At 37.6% G+C, this 24112-nt stretch overlaps 2 protein-coding genes across 4 annotated transcripts in view; both read right to left on the bottom strand.

Moving 5' to 3' along the window:
• Positions 1–1129: 1129 nt before the first annotated feature.
• Positions 1130–6978, bottom strand: LOC121430797 (retinol dehydrogenase 8-like). The gene is made up of 5 exons (XM_041628205.1): positions 6840–6978; positions 3948–4243; positions 3166–3345; positions 2722–2815; positions 1130–2310 (listed from the first exon to the last, which is right to left on the bottom strand). Exons 2-5 carry the CDS (start codon positions 4210–4212, stop codon positions 1983–1985), a joined length of 867 nt encoding a protein of 288 aa, XP_041484139.1. The 5' UTR covers positions 4213–4243; positions 6840–6978; the 3' UTR covers positions 1130–1982.
• A 4707-nt stretch (positions 6979–11685) lies between these two features.
• LOC121430717 (cell wall integrity and stress response component 4-like) overlaps positions 11686–24112 on the bottom strand; it is a 31518-nt gene continuing 19091 nt past the window's right edge. For 2 of the 3 annotated variants that reach the window (XM_041628081.1, XM_041628083.1), the window contains 3 exons: positions 21768–22025; positions 20482–20566; positions 15542–16886 (listed from right to left, as the gene is read on the bottom strand). In XM_041628081.1, coding sequence (XP_041484015.1) covers positions 16472–16886; positions 20482–20566; positions 21768–22025 — 758 coding nt within the window. In that variant the 3' untranslated portion in view covers positions 15542–16471. Of the gene's footprint in view, positions 15020–15541; positions 16887–20481; positions 20567–21767; positions 22026–24112 lie in introns of those variants that run through there. The other variant, XM_041628082.1, reaches the window with a different exon arrangement.

Genomic DNA, 24112 nt, shown 5'->3' with positions numbered 1-24112 from the left:
CTGCTGGTTTGTTGAGGCAAGTAAAAAGGCTTTTTGTTCCGAAAGGATAAATTAAATTTAATTCATGTCCTATTGTGGGTACTACTAGTAGTTTCTTCAATCATGGACCTACCACTCTGAGGTAGGTCCATGCTTCAATAAACGGTACATAAATGGTCGAGTGACCTTGAATTTTTGATTCATGGATGTTTATTGTCATGACTTTGCAGTGAACTGGAATTTTTGGTCAGTTTGTCGCAAATTTGAGGACCCTTATTGTTCATATTTCTTTTCTGCTGACCTATAGTTGTACATAATCTGACGGGTTAAAGTGTATTATATATAATTCTTTACTCTTAACGATATGCATGCCCCAGGGGCGTTGATAGAATAGAAAAAAATAACAGACGAGAGATTTTTTTGTTTGCTGCCTGCTTTCCAGGACCCTGGGAACATTTTGAAGGGGACGGTACTAAAGTTATAATGAAAAGAAAAAAAAGTTTTCATTCCAATTTGAAGGTCGTTTTGGTCCTAAGACAGCAAATAAAGGTTTCAACACAAAATGTCTTTTAAAATACATTTCTCAAATTTAGGCTCCCAGAATTCCAGGGGTGCTGCCAATTGATAATAATACACGCAACAACCCCTGGGAAAATCTTTGGGCCATGATACTTTCTGGTTTTCCGTCGGCGGTGACAAATTTGACCGACGATTTGAAGAAAAAAACGCTTACCAGCGTTCGCTCATTCCACTCGCTCGCCAAAATACCCTTCTTTTTCATCTCTCTTTTTCTTTTTCTCCTGTTTTATTTTTGAAACTCAATATTCAACTTCGTTATTTATAACGACCATGATTCGATGAATGTAAATATATTTAATCAATTGTATTTAAGTGTTATTTGAATCATTGACAATGCCCTGTAAAAAATATTGGGTAGAATTTCTACCAACACGAGGGTAATTACACAACAAAACTGTGGTGTTAACCAGTGTACATAGAGGACTACACCAGCTATTTTACACCGGTGTCGAATTGGTGGTGTTAGTTTTACACCTATAGGTGTCATTACAACACCTATGGTTGTTACATTTTCACTCTCTGGTGTTATGTTCAATCTCAAGGGTGTAATTTTAACACCTCAGGTTGTGGTCCTCTATTAACACCAATTGGTGTCAGTTTTAACACCACAGTTTTTACAGTGTATGTGTCTAACCAATCTGGGCAGTATTTGACCTAATGAGGGAAGCATGATGTCCAGTAAGGTTGAAAAATAAGCAGCAATTACTTTCGAATGGGCAAAATTTTCATCACACTGGGTAAGAATAAAAACGCCCAATGTTGGTTGGACACATAATTATCCCCATGGGGCACTTTTACCCAATACTTTTCAGAGTGCATGTTATTCAGCCCTTTGGGCTGCTTTATGTAATTCACTGAAAGTAAAATAAAATTTTACTACTACTCCAGGCCTATATTTTCGTAAATAATGATTATGTAATCTTTTGGCAAAGTTCACAAAAGAGTGGTTCTATCATGAATAGGGGACCGTTTCATGAAAGTTGTCGACACTGACAACTTGTCTTTCTCCGACAGTTACCGTAGCAAAAGTCAGAGGCCAGTGTCTTTCAGCCAATCAAAATAAAAGGATTTCACTGACATTGTCAGCACTACAATTTATTCAGCGCTGACAACTTTCATGAAACACCGCCAGGTCTCATAAAAAAGTACTTAATTTGATTCGTGCTGTATTTAAAAAGGTTCCCAGGAAGAAAAGAAAATGCCAACGTAAGACTACGTACATACGTAAAACTGACGTCATTCCCAAATTTTGCGATATATTTGTCAACATCGATTATGCGCAGAGGAACAATACGAGTACGCAGGGCGCTCCCATAATTCGCGTACTCGGTCTCAAATTTATGTAACCCTGCGCAGGTTCGTATGAAGCCCTGATTTTCCGCATCTTGATCACTGCTTGGAGTGAGAACATTCTCATGCATCGTTCAATGTCCAAGTTGTTTGCGCATGAATGCAACCGTACTCTCTCCTGTAAGGTCCGCCAACGCTTCTCGGGTAGCACTCATGAATTTATCATCAAGAAGTAGATGTCGAAGTACTGGTTCGTCGACGTCTAAACATCGCGTGGTCAAGTCCACTGCGACATCTTCCGCGCTGCGGGTTCTCTCCATGTCAGACAAGTCTCGATTCAGGCCAAGAAGCTGGCGGAGTTCGATGTCATCTACCGTTTTGTCGTTTATCAGTTTCTGCAAGTCATTTTGTAGACTATCCAAAAGCCCGGTAGTGATCGGGCCTGGCTCCACTAGACACACCCTATAAATAAAAAAGGAAATTGGATAACGTATGATAGCATCATGAACACACAATTTCGTACAATTTAAATCGTTTTTCTGTTGAACACTAGCTGATGCCTAAAAAATGTCAAGTCAAAAACTACGTCAATCCTTTAAATGCGTTTCTTGAAACACGTTACTCTTCCATTATGCGCATTTAGATCTAGTGGAAAGTCCAGGGTTCAAACAGGACTCTACGATCGGGGTTTCCCAGACCTAACTCTTTACACCATGAACTATAGCAACTGGTTCTGAAGTCTGAATTGTTTTAAAGAAGAAATTTCGCTTAACCATTCTACACAAGTCCCCTGCTCCAACCTACATGTCCGGTAGAAATATTTTCTAGTGGGTAATATATAATCATGTAATAGCGCTATGATATAATCCTCACCTAATGTTAAAAGCTCTCACGCTGGATGCCAGAGCTTCGAAAAACCCCTCAACACCGAACTTTGTTGCGCAGTAAAGATCGAAGTATGGCCAAGCTGCAAATGGAAAAGGAAATAAAAGAACCGAATGCCATTTGAATTAAATAGATGGGAGGGAGAAAATTAGAGAAAGCGAAATAGTAAATGGATGCGATACTACAAGTTAAAGAGTTTGTAGAGTAAAGAACAAGTTGAATAATACATATACGTAAAAAAAACAACAGCAATACTGGTAGACAAGCGGTAATGTGTGCGCGTCGAATAATTGGTACGCGCATACAAATATAAATCATAAGGAACACTAGTGCGAGCTACCACCCGTCTGTCAGCAGCAAGTGAATGAAAATGGACGCTGGAAAGAAGGGGTGGAGAAGGGGGGGGGGGGGGGGTGGAAGAACATATCTTACCTTGCCTAGACATGTCACTCGATACAATGACAATTCTACCCGCTCTTCTCTTTTTCATGTGAGGCAAGACCGCCTGAGCTAGCCTTATTGGTCCAATAGTATTAACGCTGAAAATTTTGTCGATCTGCTCCCGCGTGACCCTTTCGGGAATTTCAACGAATCCGACTCCAGCAACACTAACTGTAAAGCGGGAGAAAGAGGAAACGAATTCAAATAAGGTATGCACAAAATGTTAAATCAAATCTAACAAAAAGTAAAGATGGATGAGAAATGGCGCATTGGCTAATTACTCGAAATATGAACGTTCTTCTTCCCAGGTCAACATGCAGGAAACTATTGGACAACAGCTATTGCTGAAAATGTCTGGTGTTGAAATAAATAGATGAAATGGAATGGAAACAGGGGAGAATCCTTCGCATATTATCACTATTATCATTATGAACTACTACACCTCCTCGTGGGAGTCAGCGCGGAGGATTGTCTTTTTTTTGGGGGGGGGGATAAAAGATAATCCTTAGCGCTGACGCCGAAATACCTCCTCATTTCACCACCATTACTTCTGCTACTACTACTACTACTACTACTACTACTACTACTACTACTACTACTACTACTATACTACTACTATGACTATTTCTACTCGTTGCTGCTGTTGTTTCCGACTACTTTACTTTTGACTGGAATGCCTTGATAAAATTTAGCATTCCCTTCTTGTAATAAATCGTTTGGACATTAACCGCACGAGGCATGAGGTCTTAGTATCGTTGAGCTAGGCCACTTACTTAATATATCAATCCTGCCGTGTTCTCTGATGACGTCACGAACTACGTCGGAAATGTTGGTATCGTTTGTAACATCCAACTCCCTGATAAAAATTGTTTTATTCAGGGAGCCCCCTACGGCGGCCACGAGATTCGCCTTTTCCGACATGGCGATGACGGAGGCTATGACGATGTAACGCTGATCTATGTCCAGAGCAAGACGTTTGGCTGTCGCCAGACCGATGCCTGCTGAACACCCGGTCATAAGAACGATTTGAGGAGCCATTGGGATGCAGTGAGTCGGTCAAACGTATATTCTTTAGGTATAAATAAGAACAAAGAGATAATATAGGCACAGAAGACATGTTGAAGTGGGGGGGGGGGGGGGGGGGTGGTGAAGAGCGAAGAGAGTGACAGGAAGAGAGAAATGGATGCAGGTATGTGTGTGCGTTGGTGTGAGTGTTTGTGTGTGTGTGTGGGGGGGGGGCAGGGTGTATGTTCTTCCGAGGCTCCAGTCAGTTGATAATTTTTTTTGCTATAACTCTACCTTTTCTCCATGATGTATATTCTGTTATTTAAGGTACAATAATGTCATGAAACAATAGAAAAGCATTTCTAACCTATTTACGGTTGGTTTTCTATTTTATTGAAATGCATTTCATTTTTTAATTATCTTTTCAACCCTATAGTTTTACACAACAATTGGGCAAATAAAGCTATATCTATAGATTCAAGGACTTTTAAAACCACTAATTTTGATGACGATGACTAATTAACGCACCGGCCCCGAGTCTGATTGTTACACAATAGTGAACATGACTGTATACGGATTCTTTATTCATTGCTTTTAGCCTTCACCTCTTGCACTTGCACGCACCGAGTACTCTTTTTGTTATTTCTTTAATTTGCCATAATACCAAAAATTGTTCTTTCATGCGTGATTCAACAGATTTACTGAATGCAGAAATCTTTTCACCCCAACGTATACAGCTAACTAATTCAATAATGCTTTCAACAAAATAGTTGATGTGTGAGTGTATGTGTATGGGAGGGTGTGTGTGTTTGGGGGAGGGGATTGATGTTTGATGGCAAGAGTCCGGGCGTATTTTTTTGATGTCAGCATTCCTTCCATGGCTCCATCGACATAAGAGGGCGCATTATCACCAACAGGTCTTGTACGAGATGGGGGGGGGGGGGGGTAACCAACTTTATTTAGGATTTGGAAAATACCATTGAATTGGTCTATGTAACACTAAAAAAAAACTATATCTGAATTTATTAATCAATACCGACAATAATGTTTGAATAAAGACCCATTCACGCAAAGGTTATCACTTCACAACCGGATGACATTCCTCATTAAACGAAACACACAATACAGATTTTGGCATGGATTCGTGCCTGAGCATATAATGGTATTGATATAATGAAATTGATATTAACTCACTCCAACCCCAACAACCGTTTGATGATCCGACCAAGTTGTACAGTTTCATTTTAATAACATAATATAACTTTTGGCAAATCAAGGTATAGTAAAATAAATTCCTCCTAACCCCCTTTAGTAAAGACTTTGTAAAGTTTTCTTGTCAGTCGCCTATTTATGACGTAATAATCGATGTGATGCGATACGAACAGGGGTGACATAAACCTAAAGGTGAGAGGGACTGAAGACCACCTTATAAGGATGATAATCATTTTTAAATAAATAATTGGTACGATAGAATCACACTACCCACGCGTTCCAAGTTCTCCCTTTTTCCCCCTTCGTCTTATTTTTTAATGTTTATTCCCCTACTTCAGGGGGGGGGGGGTAGGAGGGCCAATACAGCCCACTGCCATGTTTCGTTCAACCCAAAAGTATGTACGACTGCATATACGAATCCAGGAGATAACAAGGAATAAAGTCCAGTTACTAACCGACAAAGAGACAGACATTCATCGGATTTCCTATATTACTGCCATTGTTATCTGAATAATCATTCTCTTCATGTTTACTATGATGACCCCCGTGAATTATGTTATGATTTGAAAGAAGCGGTCCGTGTTGTTACCGAAGGTGAAACAAACAAAGCAATTAAATCCTGAAAAATCAATGTGCATTTCTGAATCACAATTGGTAAATGTAGTTCTGTGTGTCCCATTGGGAAAAAATATACCTTATTGTAAGAAAGAGACAATGTTTTGTAAGATTTCTGATCATTTATACTCCCATTTCCCCAAGTTCTCTGCTAATATTTCACAGAGACATAGCGTGTAGAAGAGTTTGTGTACCTTTCAGTATTGTTATTGCTAATCATTATTTGTGAGTATTCAAGGAATGAAAAGAAAAATCGTCTACTTCTCACTTTTGCTGCTCCAAATTTTGAGCATGTTGATGGAAAGACATATTCCTAAACAGGACATCAACAATAAAAAAAAGACTAGGAAAACTATTTCTTTGTAAATGATCAATACGCCTTCGGTGTTCGCTATTGTCGAAACACGTGCATGTCCTCATTAAAATGCACGTATAATGTTAATCTTTGAGAGTGTCCATTTATTTTAAGATCCATTGGCAGTGTAAAGAGTGTCTAAAATCTCCATGCGTACAAATTATGAATGGGGCAATGTCTACATAATATTGTTGTTTCCCTTATATTGTCGTATCACTACAATGGTTTAGAAACCATTGCGAGTCGGGTCCATAATGTTGGGCACTGTACAGTAACGTATAGTCTTTCAGCAACAATATGCTGTACACTCGGCGTGCTATACGCCTCTTTGACCTCAATTCCGTCTACCAGTATTCCGTGCCCATGATCAATTGGGTAAAGCAAATTTTCTGAGTATTTCATTTCATGTCTATTTTTTTAATAATAAAATGAGGATTACATGCATGATAAACAATCATAATTATTATTGTAAGCTTACCAGTCTTGAGTCAGATCGACAAATCGTACGTATGGCAACACGATTTATACATGCATTCATGTATGGACGTCCCTCAATATAACTGCACACGATGCGCCGGACATAATGCTTTGGCCCGGTGAGGCTTTGGGTTATGGTTATTCCCGGGTGCAACCAGGCCCCTGGGAACGGTCCTGGGAAACGAGAAAACTTGTTAAGGGGTCATATTTTGGCAACAACTTATTTGGGATTCAAAATGTGTAAATGCAGCCCGCGAAAAACGTGTTTAGGGGGCATTTTGCACAGAGAGAAAAACTCGTTTAGGGGCGTTTGGAAACAATTTGTTCACGCATGTGTACAATATTACATTTTACTGCCCCCCCCCCGGGAACGTCGCACCGGCGGGGCTCCATGAAGAGGGCCAAAGGGGCCTTGCCCCCCCCGCTCATAAGAAGGGAAGAGGAGGGGGAAAGGAAGAGAAGCAAAGAGAGAGGAAAAGAAGGAATTTAGAAAAGAACAGAAAAAAGAAAAGAGGGGAAGGAAAGAAGAAGAAAAGAAAAAATAAGAGAGGAAAATGGGGAAAAGAGAAGTAAAAAGAAAGAGGAAGCGGAGGGAAGGAAGAAAAAAAAGAGAGGAAAGGGGAAGAAAGAAAAAAAAAGAGAAAAAGGGAGAAAGAAAGAGAAGAAAAAAAGGGAGAGGAAGAAGGGAAAGAAGAGAAAAAAGTGAGAAAGAGGGGGGGGGGGGGGGGAAGTAAGAGAAGAAATAGGGGAGAGAGGGAAAGGAAAAGAAAAAAATTATATAGAACGCGGGGGAAATAAAGAAGGAAGGGGCAAAAATGTTGTTGACCGGGGCACCGATTTGATGTTTGAACTAGGGGGGGGGGGTCACCGATTCGATGTTCGAACTAGGGGCGCCATGCAAGTTGATGTTCAAACTAAGAGGGCGCCAAATTGATGTTTGAAGTGGGGGAGGGCAAATTGATATTCGAGCTAGAGGCCTGGGGCCCATAAGTGATGTTCGAACTAGGGGGGGGGGGGGGGGTGGTTGTGGTTGATGTTCGAAGTATGGGGGGGGGAGGGGTGCAGAATTGATGTTCGAAATTGGGGGCTCCAAATTGATGTTCGAACTGGGGGGGGGGTGCCAAATTGATGTTTGAAGTATGGGGGCGCCGAATCGACTATTTTCAAACAAAGGGGGCACGAAATTGATGTTCGAAGTGCGAAGTAGGGGGGGGGGGGTGATGTTTGAGCAAGAGGAACCCCAAATTTGATCTTCAAACAAGGGGGTGGGGCGGGGCATAATTGGTGTCCGAATTATATGGGGAGCAAAATTAATGTACAGGCTGGGGAGGGGGTGTCTAATTGATGTTCAAGATTGGGGCGCCTAATTGATCTTCAACCAAGGGAGGGGGGGGGGACTTGATGTTCAACATAGGGGGTGTCGAATTTATGTTCAACATAGGGGAGTAAAAATGATGTTCACACTAGGGGGAACACCAAATCTATGTTCAAACGGGGGGGGGGGCAAATTAATCTTCGATATAGATAGGGGGAGGGTATTGCTTAACTAGGGTGCCAAATCGATATTCACACTAGGGGGCGCCGACATAGGGGGTGTCGAATTTATGTTCAACATAGGGGAGTAAAAATGATGTTCACACTAGGGGGAACACCAAATCTATGTTCAAACGGGGGGGGGGGGGGGCAAATCAATCTTCGATATAGATAGGGGGAGGGTATTGCTTAACTAGGGTGCCAAATCGATATTCACACTAGGGGGCGCCGACTTGATGTTATACCTAGGGACACCGAATTGAAGTTCGATATAGGGGTCCCGAATTGATGTTCGACTTAGAGGTGCCGAATTTATGTTCAACCGAGGGGAGGGGGGGGGGGGGGCACAGAATTGATGTTTGGCAAAGGTGTGCAGAATTTATGTTAATCCTCGGGGGGGGGGGGGGGCGCCGAATCGATGTTCACGCAGAAACCGTGCTCGATATTGGGGCGCCAATTGAATATTTTGTCCGGGGCGCATGATTCATGTTCAACCAAAAAAGATAATATTTTAAAAAAGTGATATTACACATATCCATGGATTTTTCTTTGAATGAACACATCACAAAAATAACAGGTCTTCAGTTGCCCTTTTTCATGTGATTACGAAATAATGAAATTCAACATGCCAGTAAGGTGCTTATGTTTGACGGGCGGGAGGTGAGGGGCGGTCTTATTTTAAAGGTACACAGGGACTTCAAAATCAGTTCAAACTTGCGCCCCCTCCCTGCGAAATCCCAGATCCTCGCCTGACGGCACCCGTCCAGTTGAGATTCAACTGTCATCCCTAACTTGGGGGGTCAATAGGGCGCCCCTTATTTACTGTCAATTTTGTCCCCTAAAATTAAACACATATTTGACATCCCTTTGGACCTCCCGCATGTTCCTATTTTTTGCTTCCCCTCTTACTCTCCCCGTTTCCCCTCATATCCGCATCTTTCTTCCCCCTCCCCTATTCCATTTTCTTCTTCACTTCTCTTTTTTTTAAATTCCCCTCACTCTTCTTCTCCCTTTCTTTCTACCTCAGTTTCTTCTCTCTATTTCTTTCCATTTTTTGGTTGGGGGGGGGGTCCCACTTTCCCCCCCAAAATGTCAACTAATCTTAAATTTAAAATGGTTAATATACAGCTTGTGCATGTATGTGTAGCTGTTTTTTTTCTTACGAGTAAATCGCGCAAAGCAAAGGCAAAAGGCATTGATATCAACATAAACACCAAGGTGAAAGCACACATTTTTATACCAAATGCCATATTAGTTTATCTCACGAACACGATGTGTGGCAGAAAGGGAGACATTGAGACAATGATTCGAGTGGAAAGGCATTTTTATAGTGACAATTTATTTCATATACTTTTTAGGCACTTACAATTATTTGATCACTGTACACATAAACTTTTCATTTTTCTTATCCCGTTAAGAGTAACAGAACTACATAACATAATTTCATTTCACATTGCGTGACCCTTCCCGAACTTTGCTAGCATCACCATGGACTTATGGTGTCACACAGTCAACTATTAACAAACTATTGAGATGTTTGCCATTTACTTTATAATTTAAACCATTACATTCAAATTAAATATGTCAGGAGTTGATGACAGTGAATTCCACAAGAACAGTAGGTGTTGTGTTTGCTGCCATCTACAGTTCACAATCATCGCAATGTGTCGACTTACCGGTGATGTGTGTGTATTTGAGTTTTGTCAGGCGTGTATCAATCGGATATGATTATTTAAGTCTGGGACCGACCTTTAACGTCACCATCCGAAAGACTTGACCAGGGCTCGAACCTCTGCATCAATTTGTAACGTCTCCACAGCTTGGATTACAGGCGCACGCCTCAACGCCCAGGTGAGGTGAAGGGCGTCTTTTTATACAGTGCGTATCAAAAAAAGTTTACACTTTGAAAAAATCCTGTAAAATCATACATTTGTAATATTCTGAAGATTTTTCCATATTTTAACATTAGTACAGATCCATTAAAGCAAATGACGATATAACTGTCGAAAAATATTTCCGCTTGAGTGAGCACCACTTACTTTTGAAAAGTTAGTGAAAAATGATTTGCGCAGAACTTTGAAATAGTTATGCGAATAAAAGTAGAACTTAAACATGAAGAAAAAGTGGAATTTAGCTAGCAAAATTGATTTAAAGATATCTTTTAGCCTTTTTGACTTGTTTCCTTGCCCACAAACACTTCAAAGTGTGCGTTGCGCCCCACCCCACTCCCCCACACACCGAGGCCATCGTGACGATATTTGCTTTACACTGAACTGTGATTTACATGGAATGGCTTAGGCTTTATTTTCATTTTGTTAATCAGTATCGAGCTTGGAAAATGTGTGGAGAAATAAGCATTAAAAAAACATAAAACGTAAACCCACTTTCAATGATAAAAACTTCGTGAAAAAAGGCCGGAGATGTCTGATATAAACTTTTGTTCAGATTCAGTTATGTCCTCAAATCCAGCTGGCACTAAAATGGTAAAGGTTGTGCTTAGTAAGTGTCGAAATTTCTATTTGTGTGGCAAAATTGTTACAGAAGTGTCCGTTTTATTTCAATTGACTAAAATTGCAAGGGTAATTTATGAGAAATGTTTCGCAGGGCGAGTTTGATTTCGCCCTTCCCCTTGACACAGCGTGAAAATGAGCATTTCTGCGCAAACAGATTTCTGCGAGTTTTACAAAAATGGACAGTGCTCACTCAAGTGTAACATTCTGACAAAACTTTTACTTTCATTGGATAGATGAGACCCAAACCCAAATTATATGTGAAAAATTTACCCACATGTTGTATATTTTTTCATTCCCAGGGCTTTTTCAAAGTGTAAACTTTTTTTGATACGCACTGTAGTGATACAATATGTTTTCATCCAATCAAATGCAGGGATATAGGTAATTTTTCTCACGAAATGGTTGCATGAAACGCTCCTTTGGGGATTATAATGTATTGGCCACGAATTCAGATTAAATCGTAAAGAAAATGCAGTGGAGAAAAATAGCACACCACTTTGATTTAAATTTAGATAATTCAATTTAATAGCAGTCTAACCAGGAAAGAACATTTGTAAAAAACGCATGCCATAAAGGACAAAGCCTCAGAAAAAAATATGACCAACCAATTGTAGCGCTGACATTGCACAAGGCGGTGCAATTCCGTGAGTGAATGCTTGCAGTATTAAAGGTATTATGTAGACATGTACTATACGTTATGCACATAGCAAGGTGATGGTTAATAGCATTTGAAAGAACGAAAGCAATAATTTAGTTCGACACAATGAACCACAAAACAAAACAGTTTTAGACTTAATCCTGAACACAGATAAGTGATTGTTAAACTAAGCAAACTATTTTGTTTCAATATTTATAAATCTTTGCCACTTGTCAATTGCTCTAAATATACACCTCTTAAAATACCTCATGTGATGCATGAAAATATAATGCCAAAATATAAAATCAACTATATTATTCATTTTTGTTACATGAACGTTTTGAAGAGAACGATACAATGCGCAGCTTTGTGTCTTTTCTTACAAAATTATTACAATTCAATTTAAATTTTTTACCTAATCACATGAATCTCTTCAAATGAAAGGGAAATCATCATTACCATGATTGTCTGCCACTAAAGTAATTTACTTTGGAGAAACAACACTCCCAAAATAAATACAGAATGGATATTTTATTCTCCACCGATGCAATTCCTGGTGAAATGTAACGAAGGAAATAAAATACATTTCTTCTGATTTCAAATCTTCGATGATACACAAGTTTGAAAGGAATGTAATTTGAATAGAAATTCAAAATATCATGATTAAAAAAGTAGATTGTAAGTCATAATAAAGTGTAAGGTGACTACCTTCAATCTAGGCAACAAAAATGTTAGAATTTTTTTTTAGAATATAAATTCGGGCAATCACCTCATCTAGCCAACCGTTTACAATATTCTAACAATTATATAATACATCTATGTACAATTTCGAATATTTGTTTCATAAATACATCAATATCTGTTTAAAAAATATTTTCTTTCTTAACATAATTATCGATACAGCATTCATGTCATTTGGACCTGATTTGGTTTCATAAACAATGTCCCCATTATACTTTTAAACATACATACATATATATAGTATACACAGAAAGCAAATCATTAGGTAATCGCAGTATTTCCTGCCGCAACTTCTTCTTGACATGAACAAAACGAAACTGTTAAAACGTTTGTTCCCTTTTTTCAGTCCAGCTGAAAACTTTAACCAATCACCCTTATAATGTTATAAAATGTTACCGTTCTATGTACATGCGTGTTAATATATATATGACATATGAAAGCAAATAATTGTATCCACATGGCAAAATATCACGTTCCCTTAGGGAGTAAAATAAAATGATTTATAAACACGTTAAATATAAGCCTGATATCGTGAATAATGAGTTGGTGTGTGTGGTAATACGTTACCGTCAACGACTGCATTTACATAAATCCCCAATGCCCATCAATTTAAACCTTTAGACCATTCAATAATCCAAATTATGCATTTTACCCAAAGGCGGCCGCACAAGAGGGGTGGGGGGGGGGGGGAACCGCACTGATTTTTATGAAGTTTCGAAAAGAAAGCGAAACAATCGGAAAATGTGGATGAGAAAAGGGACAAATGAGTTAACTGCGATATAAAAACTGAAGTCGCCTTGCACCTTTCAAAATAGCAATTAACATTTTGTCGGACTGCATCATTAGGGTGTTTTCGCTCATCGGCGTAATTCAAGAACAGAGGAAATGGACCAATACCCGTCATGACAAAGAACAGCAATCATTTTTTTCTCGATAATGTTGGTAAATCAAAACAGCGGTTAATTCCTTGATTCTGGAAATAAAATACGATATTGCATTTCAGATCTTAGACTTGGTACAAATCTGCATGCTTTTCCGGTTCACAAAATTTTCGACAACTTTTCTAGCTCGGCCTTGTCATTTTGACGGGGAATTTTCAGTATATTTACTCTGTTCTTGATTCCTCCGTAACTTCATAATCAAGCACGCCATCTACGACGAAGGCCTGATGAAACTTGTATGCCTCGTCGAAAACACGGAAATAAAAGTGAAGACCCCCAAATATGTACTGAAGTTTTAATAAGATGCCAGTGCTTGCTTTTCATAATTTTAGGCAATTTTTCTATTACCAAAGATTACAATGTGCATGATAAAGTCACATAGGCCCTAAGCAGAATCTTTCAAATAAAAATAATTATTAACAAAGAAAAATTATCATGTTCAGTAGGGCTAAACAGGGCCTGCTTGCAAAACAGATTTCGGAACCCTGGGTTGGTAAAATTGCAATTACAATAATTGGACTGCTGTTTCAACGAACCATTGCCCAATACATTCCGGGATACATTCTCAAAGACCGCCACCATAATACGCTTGTTCAGTATCCAACAGGATAAACCCTAGGATCATATTTTTGTCGGTATGCACACATAGCTTGGTATACAATGTAAAACCCAATTCAAACCTTTATTTATCTATGATAAAATGCATTTGCAGTGGTATATCTCTAACATATTTTCAGGTGGGTGTTTCATAAAGCTGTTCATAAGATAAGACCACCTTTAAGAACGACTGGTGATCCTTTCTTTTGGTAAATGCTATACACCATTGGAGATGGTTTAGCCCGGAAGAAAGGTTCACCGGTCGTTCTTAAAGTCGCTCTTAACTTACGAACAGCTTTATGAAACGGCCCCAGATCGCTTAGAATGCAACGTATATGCAATATATAATTTTGTAATCGTCTTCAATACTGATTTAGAATTTTAATAAAATATAATGAAAAATAATATAAAAATGGATAAGATAGATCTTGAAACATCACAAAAAGTCACACATTATTAATACGAGAATGGGAAGGAGGAGGATGTCAAATGGTTAGGCGAAGATGGCCAAATGAAGTCAAGGAGAGAACAGGATGTCCCCGGGCGAGAAGCCAGCAGGAAAGCTGCACTGAGAGATAGATAGGGATACAATGCAAAGCAAAGGGGATGGGTAGGAACATGCTAGGGTTAAATTCGGAAAATGGAAGTTGCTCTCTAAAGAGATAATGGTCGAGCAAGGTAAGGACAGCAGGGAGGGAAAGAGATGGAATGAGGGAGAAAAAGAAAGAGAGACAGGGAGAGAAACATACATAGAGGGAGGGGATAGGTGGGTAGAAAAAAAATACATTGATAGATAGACAGAGAGGGAGAGAGAGGGTTGGGGTAGATGGATAGAGACTGGAATAGGTAGATACAATAGATAGATAGGTAGGTAGGTAGATAGATAGAATTGAATGGATAAATACATGCTTCGATATACGGAAAGATAGATATATAAATGAATAAATAGCTAGAGAGAATGAGCTGAGGGCTGAAAAAACGAAACAAACATGATTTATAGTTAGGATGATCATTATTTGAAATGCTGAAGTTAATAATTCTATATTTGCTCTCCCTGAATATTTATGATGGGCACGTTGTCTTAATGTTAGAGAATAATAAGGACATAATTATTAGACGCAGGGCTGAGCCCCCAGGAGTTTCATGAAAAGTATTTGCATACTAGCTTTTTTTTTTACCGTTTGGTGGACTTTCAGACTATTCTACGGTTCCACTGCGTCTGAAAGAAAACAAAAGACAAATTTTAGTGTGTCTTTTTTTCATTCTTCTAAAATATTTTGAATATTTACTAGTTTTTTTTCATTATTTTGATAATTTCCCGTTCTTAAGCATTCTCTTTATAATCATGAATTAGCTATATATTCATTATTTGTTTGTTTATTCGCGTATTTATTTATTGAATTTCATATTTTTCATTTAATTCTATCAATTCATTATCATCATCATTATTTCTTTAATTATCGTTATTGCTATATTCAGGGGTCATTGTATTGTACGTAGAGCAACACTTTTACTATGAACTGAATTCAGGTACTCAATGAACTACTTCACAATTATAATAAGACTAATTCTAAACATGGTACCTATTCTTTTTAACCTAGCTCCTTAATAGCCATTCGGATTCTGAGAAGAGTAGTAATGGTGTCGCTTGTTCTACACGCCACCATCCCCCTCCGCCTGGGAAAAGAACAGAGAGGCAGAGACAGAAAGAGGGAAAGGGAGAGGGAGAAAGAAAGAGAGAGAGAGAGAGAAAGAGAGAGTAGCTACACTATCTAAATGAATAGAACGTTGATTACAATATCAATAAATATCATTACTTGATTTCTAAGGCGGCTTCTGAAAAAAGGCAATTGGGCATTTTCACGGCAACTGACGTTACACGGCACAATTTTACACACCTTTCATTGTGTGTAACAAACATGACAACTTTTACTGAAATCACCTGAATCGATCCTGACATACTATTTCAAAGTTGAATCCATTCTTTATGGACTCAACTACCCAGAGAGATCAAATGTACGACATGAACTACAAGAAATAAATCGCGTTTGCGTCATCTTAATTTCTCATTAGCGCATTATGTGCAATATCCAACGATAGGGATGCGTGTTACCTTACGTACTCTGACTACCCAAAAGAGGATATGCATTACACCCGTTAAAACAAATATTAGGTAACACTTAAATCACGTTCGATTGTATAAATACTGCTCTAAATAGGGCATACCAGTCGGTTTATTAATAGAAAATACACATAGTATAAAAAATATGACAATCTTCAGCTCTCTTGTTGGTCATGTTGGTGATACCGATTTTCATCCCATATCATTTATCAATGCATATGGGCGAACGAAAAATCAGCAACACGTTAGGCAAATACAATGTCTATAACATCATGACAAGTAATAAAGAAACATGTTCGTCATATTAGAGGAACATATTTTTATTTTAATTATCAAACAATTTTGGCAATACAATGCAATATCATTTCTAAAAAAACACATATAAAAATAATTTCGCAGGAGGAACCCTGTTTTAAAAATCAATTCAATCCATCTTTATTTCAGAAATGTAAGATGATTTTTTCCCCACAAATATAGGCCTATATCTCGACTTCCCCTATAATTAGGCACCATTTGGTTATCAATTAATGTCCTCTGTGACGTCATCGTTTACAAAGGCGTTGCTACTTGGTTGTTAGGGTCTGTGTAATAGGCATCGCTAACTCCATTGCTTTGATTCTGCGGTAAAGTAGCCCATGAAACCCTATGGTCGTCCGGCTTAAAACTTGTTACGCTACCTTGTCTGTTTTTGTTCACCACCGCGTAGGTCACGTCCTCCGTTCCGTTGTCAGGGAGGAAGACCGATGAATCCTTCCCATCCGGTGGAGCCCTGTCGACCTCGTCGTTCGCCATGGCATAGTCGGATACACCGATGTCGTATGTCTGCCTGTCACCGTAGTCGTTCTCCTGCACGAAACCACGTCGCGCCGTCTCGGCCTCCTCGTCTTCTTCGAATGCGGGGTTTCCAAAACTGGCTCCCAGGGCTGGGTCAAAGGGTATCTTCTTCGTCTTTTGCCTTCCTTTCCTGTGTTTATAATGGGAGCAAACGTTAAATGACCTTATTTTGTTTATATACCATGTATACATTGAACACCGTGAATTATTACTTATATTTTTTAGACTACAAATAGCCACACGGAAATTAACAAAGAAATATTACAAATGATATCAGTCTAACAAAAATTAGTATTTGTTATTCCTTCTTTACTCTATATTTTTTTAAAAGCAATTACATTTTAGTTTTTAATCCAAAGAAATGCCGTTATTACATGTAATCTTCAATGCCCGATTGAAAGTGAACTGCAATCACGAAATTCAAATTGGTTTTCTCTCAAAGGGGCAACCATGCAGAAACAAGAAATATTACCTAGGCCTATATTCATCAGTAAATATATCGGTTATAGTCGTACTTCTTATTAGAGTTGATAAAAACCAAATAGTGCAAATACAGATTTCATTGATAAAACGGAAATAACGCTGCCTAGAAAAAAAGAGATTTTGATAATCAAAAACATGCAAACGGGGCACTACTGAAGAGGGTTAAAAATACGACTTACCGGAAAGTGAAGGGCATTGATTAAAATACAGGAATTATGGTCATACAAAATAAGCAAAAAATGGGCACTGTGCTTATGTGTAACCATGAAAACCTCCATAAAATCTTAATAAAATGCTGGTGACGAAAATGCAATTAAGAAACATGCAATAAACATGATTACGGACATGTCAACATAAAAGAAAGCTATAAAAGTATGAAATCTGAAAACGCATATACTGTGGTCCAAAGGCTTCAAGGGATTGGGATACAATCATCCCTTGAATGTATTTCTATGAATACATCTTGTTTCAAAATGAATCATGTCTGGACTAAGATGCAACAAACCCACTCACGAGCTGATTCGTTAACGCCTAAAACAAAATTGTTAGATGTTAAAATGGTATTGAAATTTGGTCCCGGGCTATAGTGTTATTCGTGACATTACTATCCTCTCTCTATGAATTATCTTCATTAATGTAATATGAGGGACAAACACATAAAACATTATTTAAAATTATAATATGTTTGAATGTTGATGGCGAAAATTAGGGAAATAAAAGTAAGATAGACTAAAAAAAAAATTCATAATACATACGCATAATGATTATTGATATACGTGTAATGTTGTGCATTCCCAAGATCGCAATATCATAATCATTATTATCACTTTAAGTAGAAAATAGTGAAATCGTTTTAAAGCTAGTAATTATGTAATAGTTTATGGAAATTGAAAATTATATTAAAGAAGTTATCATCTGGTGATTGATTGGTGTGCAAACATTCTAAATCTTTGAGTCACATTTGACCAAGTCGCCAAGATGCACTTATCAAAGCAGGACACAATATATAATTATTAGGACAACACGAACAATTTCGCAGAGTTCTGTTTTGGAAATTTATGAAGCAAAGTGAACATGAATACTTTTACAGCTGGAAACTCTATTCTATTTGCAAACACAGAAGTATAAGCATGCAGAACATTAATTGCAATGAAGTAGTGTCACAACTTTCAAACTAAGAACAACGTTTGGAGTGGCAGGATTTAAAAAGAATAACTTCTGGCAAATAAGCCAAATGAGAAAAATAAAGATAAACGTCTAAATGTGGTGCTTTACATTCACGTTATTATTCCCTGCGTACTTTTTCTCCCTCGTTGGTTTTCCTCTCCTTGAGATTCGATAAAATACAAGCGAGAAAAAGAAAATAAAGTAATTCCACAATCAGTTCATAATATATTATATACACTGCTACGTAGATAACATTTCGTTCCTCGTAAAGTTGCGAGTGCCCGTAACATCTTATTCATCATCTTATCATTCTTCACCGAATGGCCATAATAATTTCGTGATTACTAAGCTGTTAACGAGTATACAAGAATTATAAAATACGATGAAATAAAAAAGGGGGAAAAGGGGAGAGGAAAAGAATCCTGTACCAAGAACCACTTTGGTAACAACATGCATCCATTAGGTTGTCATATTGCACCTGCACCATCACCATCCCCCTACACTGTTAGAAAATTTATCCTTACAATAAAAGAAGTTCATGCAGCAGAGTCTCGAGATCATCTGTAATCTTACCGAATTGCGTAATCTTACAGGAATTTGGTATTTGGTGTATGGAATCTTACAAATTTCCTTGAATGAAACACCCTTTTCCCCTTTTTAGACAGACCTGTTATGTTAAATTGCAGAAAAATTCCTGTTTTATGAATTTACAGAATGATTCTGTTATTGCTTTCTGCAAAATCTTCTGTTTATTTTCTGTAAAATCACAGGTTTTTTAACAGTGTAGAACCAACATTACTAACCATGCAGTTGTGTTTCCACCAAAGCACCGATAACTTGAACATATTCTTATCCATAAAATAATCGGCTGGTTGCGCCATGATCATGAATGATTGAATATGTACCTCTTCCCCTATCAAAATGGGTTCCCAAAGTACCATTAAAAACATGACGCATGCCCCTTCTATTCAGGTAGCGGGTTTACCATTACACCATTAAAGTGTTAGTCTTGGGTATACTCCCGCTACTTACATCATCACTTTATGCCGGACCTACTCTTAACGATGGTTTGCTATCAAGGTGAAATGATATGATATATGGTAAAATGGTATATTTAAGATAGAGTAAGATGAGAATACGAGTTAAGATCACTTGAAGTGAGATGAAAAGATAAAAAAGGTTAGTTTTAAAACTAAGATGAGATTGATTACATGAGATAAGATAAGATCTAATATGAATACACTCTAAAGAAGGTTTACCCAATATTGGGTAAAATGGGAACATGCAAGTTGGTTGGGTAAAAAGATACCAAATATGTTGTAAATTTTACACAATGTTGCGTTGAAATAGCCCAATTTTGGGTTAAAAAATAGCCAGCAAACATGCATGTTCCCTTTCTACCCAATTTGAGTAAAATTTTACTCAGTGTTTTTAGAGTGTAGAGGACGAGATTAAATGAATTGAAGTAAAATGAGGTAAAATAGTATAAGATCAAAGTAAGAACGGAACTAAGTGACCAGATGAAATTAGATGAATTGAGATCAAATAAGATGAGGCAATATATCTAAGGTCAATTAAAAATAGTATAAACACTTCCTAAACTTCTGGTTAGTAAACCTGTTGTTAAACTAAATTCAAGTGACTCAAACGTCATAATAGCTTGATGAAGTGTACTACCATGACTACTGTAATGTGTGTGTTATTTATATTCAGTTATCATGTCGACATACTGAATTAATTTCAGTACCTAATATCAAAGCCATCTAGTAAAAACAAAGCAACCCAACCAAAAAGACTATTCGCTGAATCAAAATTTGATTGATTTTTTTATCGTGATCTGATTCTGAACAAATTTTTAACCTTAATCGAGAGTAATATTCAAATAAATGAACGTTATAGTTATATTAGATGTCACAAATATATTTCGATAGAAACTAGTTAACGAAGTGTACCTTTTTATTTTCTATTAGGAGATCTGTATGGCCTATTAGTTCAGTTTAAAGTGAAATATTAGAATGAAGTGGGTAGAATTAATGAAAATAGGTAATGTAATTCTAAGAAGTCTTTTGTATTACCTTGAGCAATAAACGGATACGACAATGATAATGAGGATGATCACGAGGAAAGCAGCTGCTACTCCAACGATGATTGGTACGAGATCTGAGGTACGGTAGAGGGAAAACAAAATACGAAAATACTATTCTCATGCCACTTGAATGAACGTGTATCCTAAAACCATTCTATCTTTGCCGACTCATTACAATGATTACATGCGACCCCAACATATCGACTTAAAGATAATGAGGTTTCCTATTTATCGTGTTTTTTAACCATTGTTGCGGAGTAAGGCCTATTAAAAATGATTCCATTTTGATAAGACAATGATATTATAAAAGTCACGAACACGAGAACAGACATGCAAATCTAAGAAATAAGTTATTCATTCAGTCATTCATGTTCAACATTGTTCATATTACGTGCCGAGGACGGTTCGTGTTACAGAATTAAAAAAAAAATTATAATAATCAGAGCTATATGAAGATAGAGATTAAATTTGAAATATGAAAGGATTCATGCGTTTTTTTCTTTATATACTGGGGTCGGTTTCTTTATATACGCTCGGTTCATTAATTCGAAAACACACAAATTGTCTACCACTAACAAGATGGCAATTAGTCCGAACCTTTATGACATTATTCCCAAGGCTTTATACGCCAACAATTAAATAAGGTTAACAAGTTCCGAAGGCTTGTTGGTCCGAAAAATAGAATAAGGTTTACGAAATTAGGGAGTTTTCGCGCTGGAATAGGGAACACTTTCAAGAATATAGAAAATGCATTGTCAAATGTTGTTCATGACAAAGAGCAACCAATAATCCTTGGTTAAAAATTGGTGAATCAATCTGGAAAAACGACTTTGCAATTTTTCATCAGCTCCGAAACTTTGGAAGAAACTGCTGTTCCGGTTCACCAATTTTCAAGACCTCCCACTTGTTCATTGGAATTTGATGGGCATTTTCAACACCAATATTTTTTTTAATGTTTTTGAAGCGTTTCGCGTCCCCGGTGCGAATACTCGCTGTTATCAATGATGAACCACAAGAACCTTGTCTCAGCCTGAGCTTCGGACAAGCGATCCTTCGGGCTCATGGAAATAAAAGTTAACCTTATTTCTAGAAAAAAATCAACCTTGGTAAGATTTAACTTTTATTTTCGGATAAACAAATCTTCGGAATAATGAATCTCCAGACTAATGAACCTTCGAAATGTCGACATTTCGGATTATTCGGAACAACGGACTGTAACCGATTTCCTGGCATTCAGTGTATGGGGACATAAAGCCCAAAACAAAAATGTCATACTCATATCATCTCCTGTTAATATATCTCTGTTGACAGTTGTTGATCCACCACCGCCATCTGTAACAACGGGTGTGGATGGGTCTTGCCCGCCTGGTGATGACGTCATCGTGATCGGCTGTCGGGTTGTGCTGTCGTCAGTCATTGATGGTGACGGGCTCGATGGTGAGGCACTTGGTGAGGACGATGTCGAGGTGGTTTGGTCTGTCGACGTGGGTGCTGTTGAGACGGACATTGTGGTCGAGTCTGTTGTTGGGGGCCCTGAGCAAGATAGAAATATGTCAAATGGCTTGATTTTGTCAGGTAAAATGATAAATTAAAGTATGTTAGGTGACTACTATAAATTAAAGAAAAGAAAGAAATTAATCGAGAGAGAAAGAGAGACAGTCCTACAGTCCGTCCACATGCAATAACACATGTGGTGATATCTTCATTACATTCCGTTGAGAGAACACATTGTGAATACTGTCTCATGACTATAGAGGTGTCCACAGTGTGGGATTTCATTTTTTTTCTATTTCATTTATTCATTGATTCAGTCCATGAATGAATTACTGAATCTTTATTTCATTTCTATTCCGACAATAGCAACAGTAAATCATTGCATTACAAGTAAATAGCAAAGAACAAAAAGAGAAAAAATACAGAGTAATATATATACATGTATTTATTATGGAATATTCCAACATAGGTGAGATAAGATGGAAAAGAAACGTGGTGACCTTCTAAGATGCTTAGCTTGTGGGCCATAGGCCACCAGAAGATCATAAACTTACATAATCATAATCAATCGTTAAAATAAAGCATATAGAAACGATAGCAAAAAACACAAACAGTTGAAAAGAGGAAGATACAATTTAAGATTCAAGTAAGATAAAAAAAAGCTCAGAGGCAAATAAAATGGAGAACAGAGTAAAAAAAAGAAACCAAGTTTCGAAAAAGGGAGTAGATTAAAAAGAGAGAAAAAAAAGAAAAACAGTTTTGCAATATACTATTTCTGAAATGACGTCAAAGCAACAGGCAAACATAAAAATTACATTTCCTTTGTCCAAGTACATAATATCCCAGTACAATCCAGGAAGCGAAAGAAACGGTAAAATATCAAGGGGGAAAAAGCGGGACAAATGTAAGAAATTATATGCAAGCCAATTATGCGTGCAGGGTAGCGTTATCAACAGCAATGGATGTTGAATACATTCGTAAAGAGGGATAAATCCTGGCTTCGTGTTCATGCTGCAAATTCTTAGGTGCAGTATATTGTTCACACGCCTTCTCAACAAAACAACCTCGAATAATAACTTCTTATGAACCCTTTTACAATATAAGCCATTGTACCCTGTTCATGGCACACTGGAAAATATATTGTATTTCTAGAGCGCTTCAATATTGTGATCGTTTCGCAATGATATAATCAAACTAAAAAGTAATATAAAGCAAACATTACACTGGAAATCTAACTAAAATGAGAGTAGGCGTGGGAGCGTTTCATGTAAGGACTCGTCGGACACTTTATCTGACAGTTACTATTGTAACCAGTGGCGTAACTACGGGGGGGCATGGGGGGGCACGTGCCCCCCCAATCGGCTGGCAAAAAAAAAAAGGGAGAAAAGGGAGAAAAAGAGGGAGAAGAAAGAAACGTAATGGGAAAGAAGAATATATAATGTTATATTATATATGTTGTGTTATATTACATGAGAATTATTTTCTTTCATAACTTTATGAAACATAATGTGCTCAGGGCCTATTTGTTCATTATTCCTGGTACTAGCATTGTCTGTTTATTGTACCAAAACGTACATATACCTGTACAATCATGTTGTACCAAAACGTGCTTACGTTTTCAAGTCAATATGCACCAAATATGTATCATCGCACTTCGAGTTATTCTTTTATGTAGTGACATATGCTTCTTTTCATGACTTCTTAAAGTGATAGCCCCATTTTAAGGTCTGCATATAAAAAAATTCCTGTTCGTGCTTACGTTCGAATTAGTGGATTGATGAAATATGTCTGCTCTTCATGAATTCCTGAAATCGGTCCTTAAAATGTCTCTTTTTTTAATGAAAATATCAAAAATTTTCAGCTCGCGCTTCGCGCTCGCATCATTTGTTTAGTGAAATACGTATGGACATAGTAGATTTCTACAAACAAGCCTTAGAATATCCCTCTTCAGATCTGAATTTCCTATATTTTCAACTCGGACTTTGCGCTACTGAGATGCGTATGATAACCATGATTACTATGACTACAAAAAGCTCGATCTTCATGTGTTTGAATGTGATTCTAACAAAATCAGCAATCGCTTGGCACTCGCATTGGATGACTATGGTGAGATATGTATACTCTTA

The sequence above is a fragment of the Lytechinus variegatus genome, chromosome 17, assembly GCF_018143015.1.
Source record: "Lytechinus variegatus isolate NC3 chromosome 17, Lvar_3.0, whole genome shotgun sequence".
Lineage (NCBI taxonomy): Eukaryota > Metazoa > Echinodermata > Echinoidea > Temnopleuroida > Toxopneustidae > Lytechinus > Lytechinus variegatus.
Note: the sequence above shows the minus strand (reverse complement) of the source record. Positions and strands in the feature narration are given on the sequence as shown.

What these genes read in the sequence shown, in the direction of transcription:
- LOC121430797 (XM_041628205.1), bottom strand. Translation starts at nt 4,212, where the DNA reads ATGGCTCCTCAAATCGTTCTTATGACCGGGTGTTCAGCAGGCATCGGT. An exon ending in CGGCAGGATTGATATATTAA is followed by an intron (nt 3,346 to 3,947) that starts GTAAGTGGCCTA and finishes CCCGCTTTACAG; the next exon opens with TTAGTGTTGCTGGAGTCGGA. An exon ending in GTGAGAGCTTTTAACATTAG is followed by an intron (nt 2,311 to 2,721) that starts GTGAGGATTATA and finishes TTTTATTTATAG; the next exon opens with GGTGTGTCTAGTGGAGCCAG.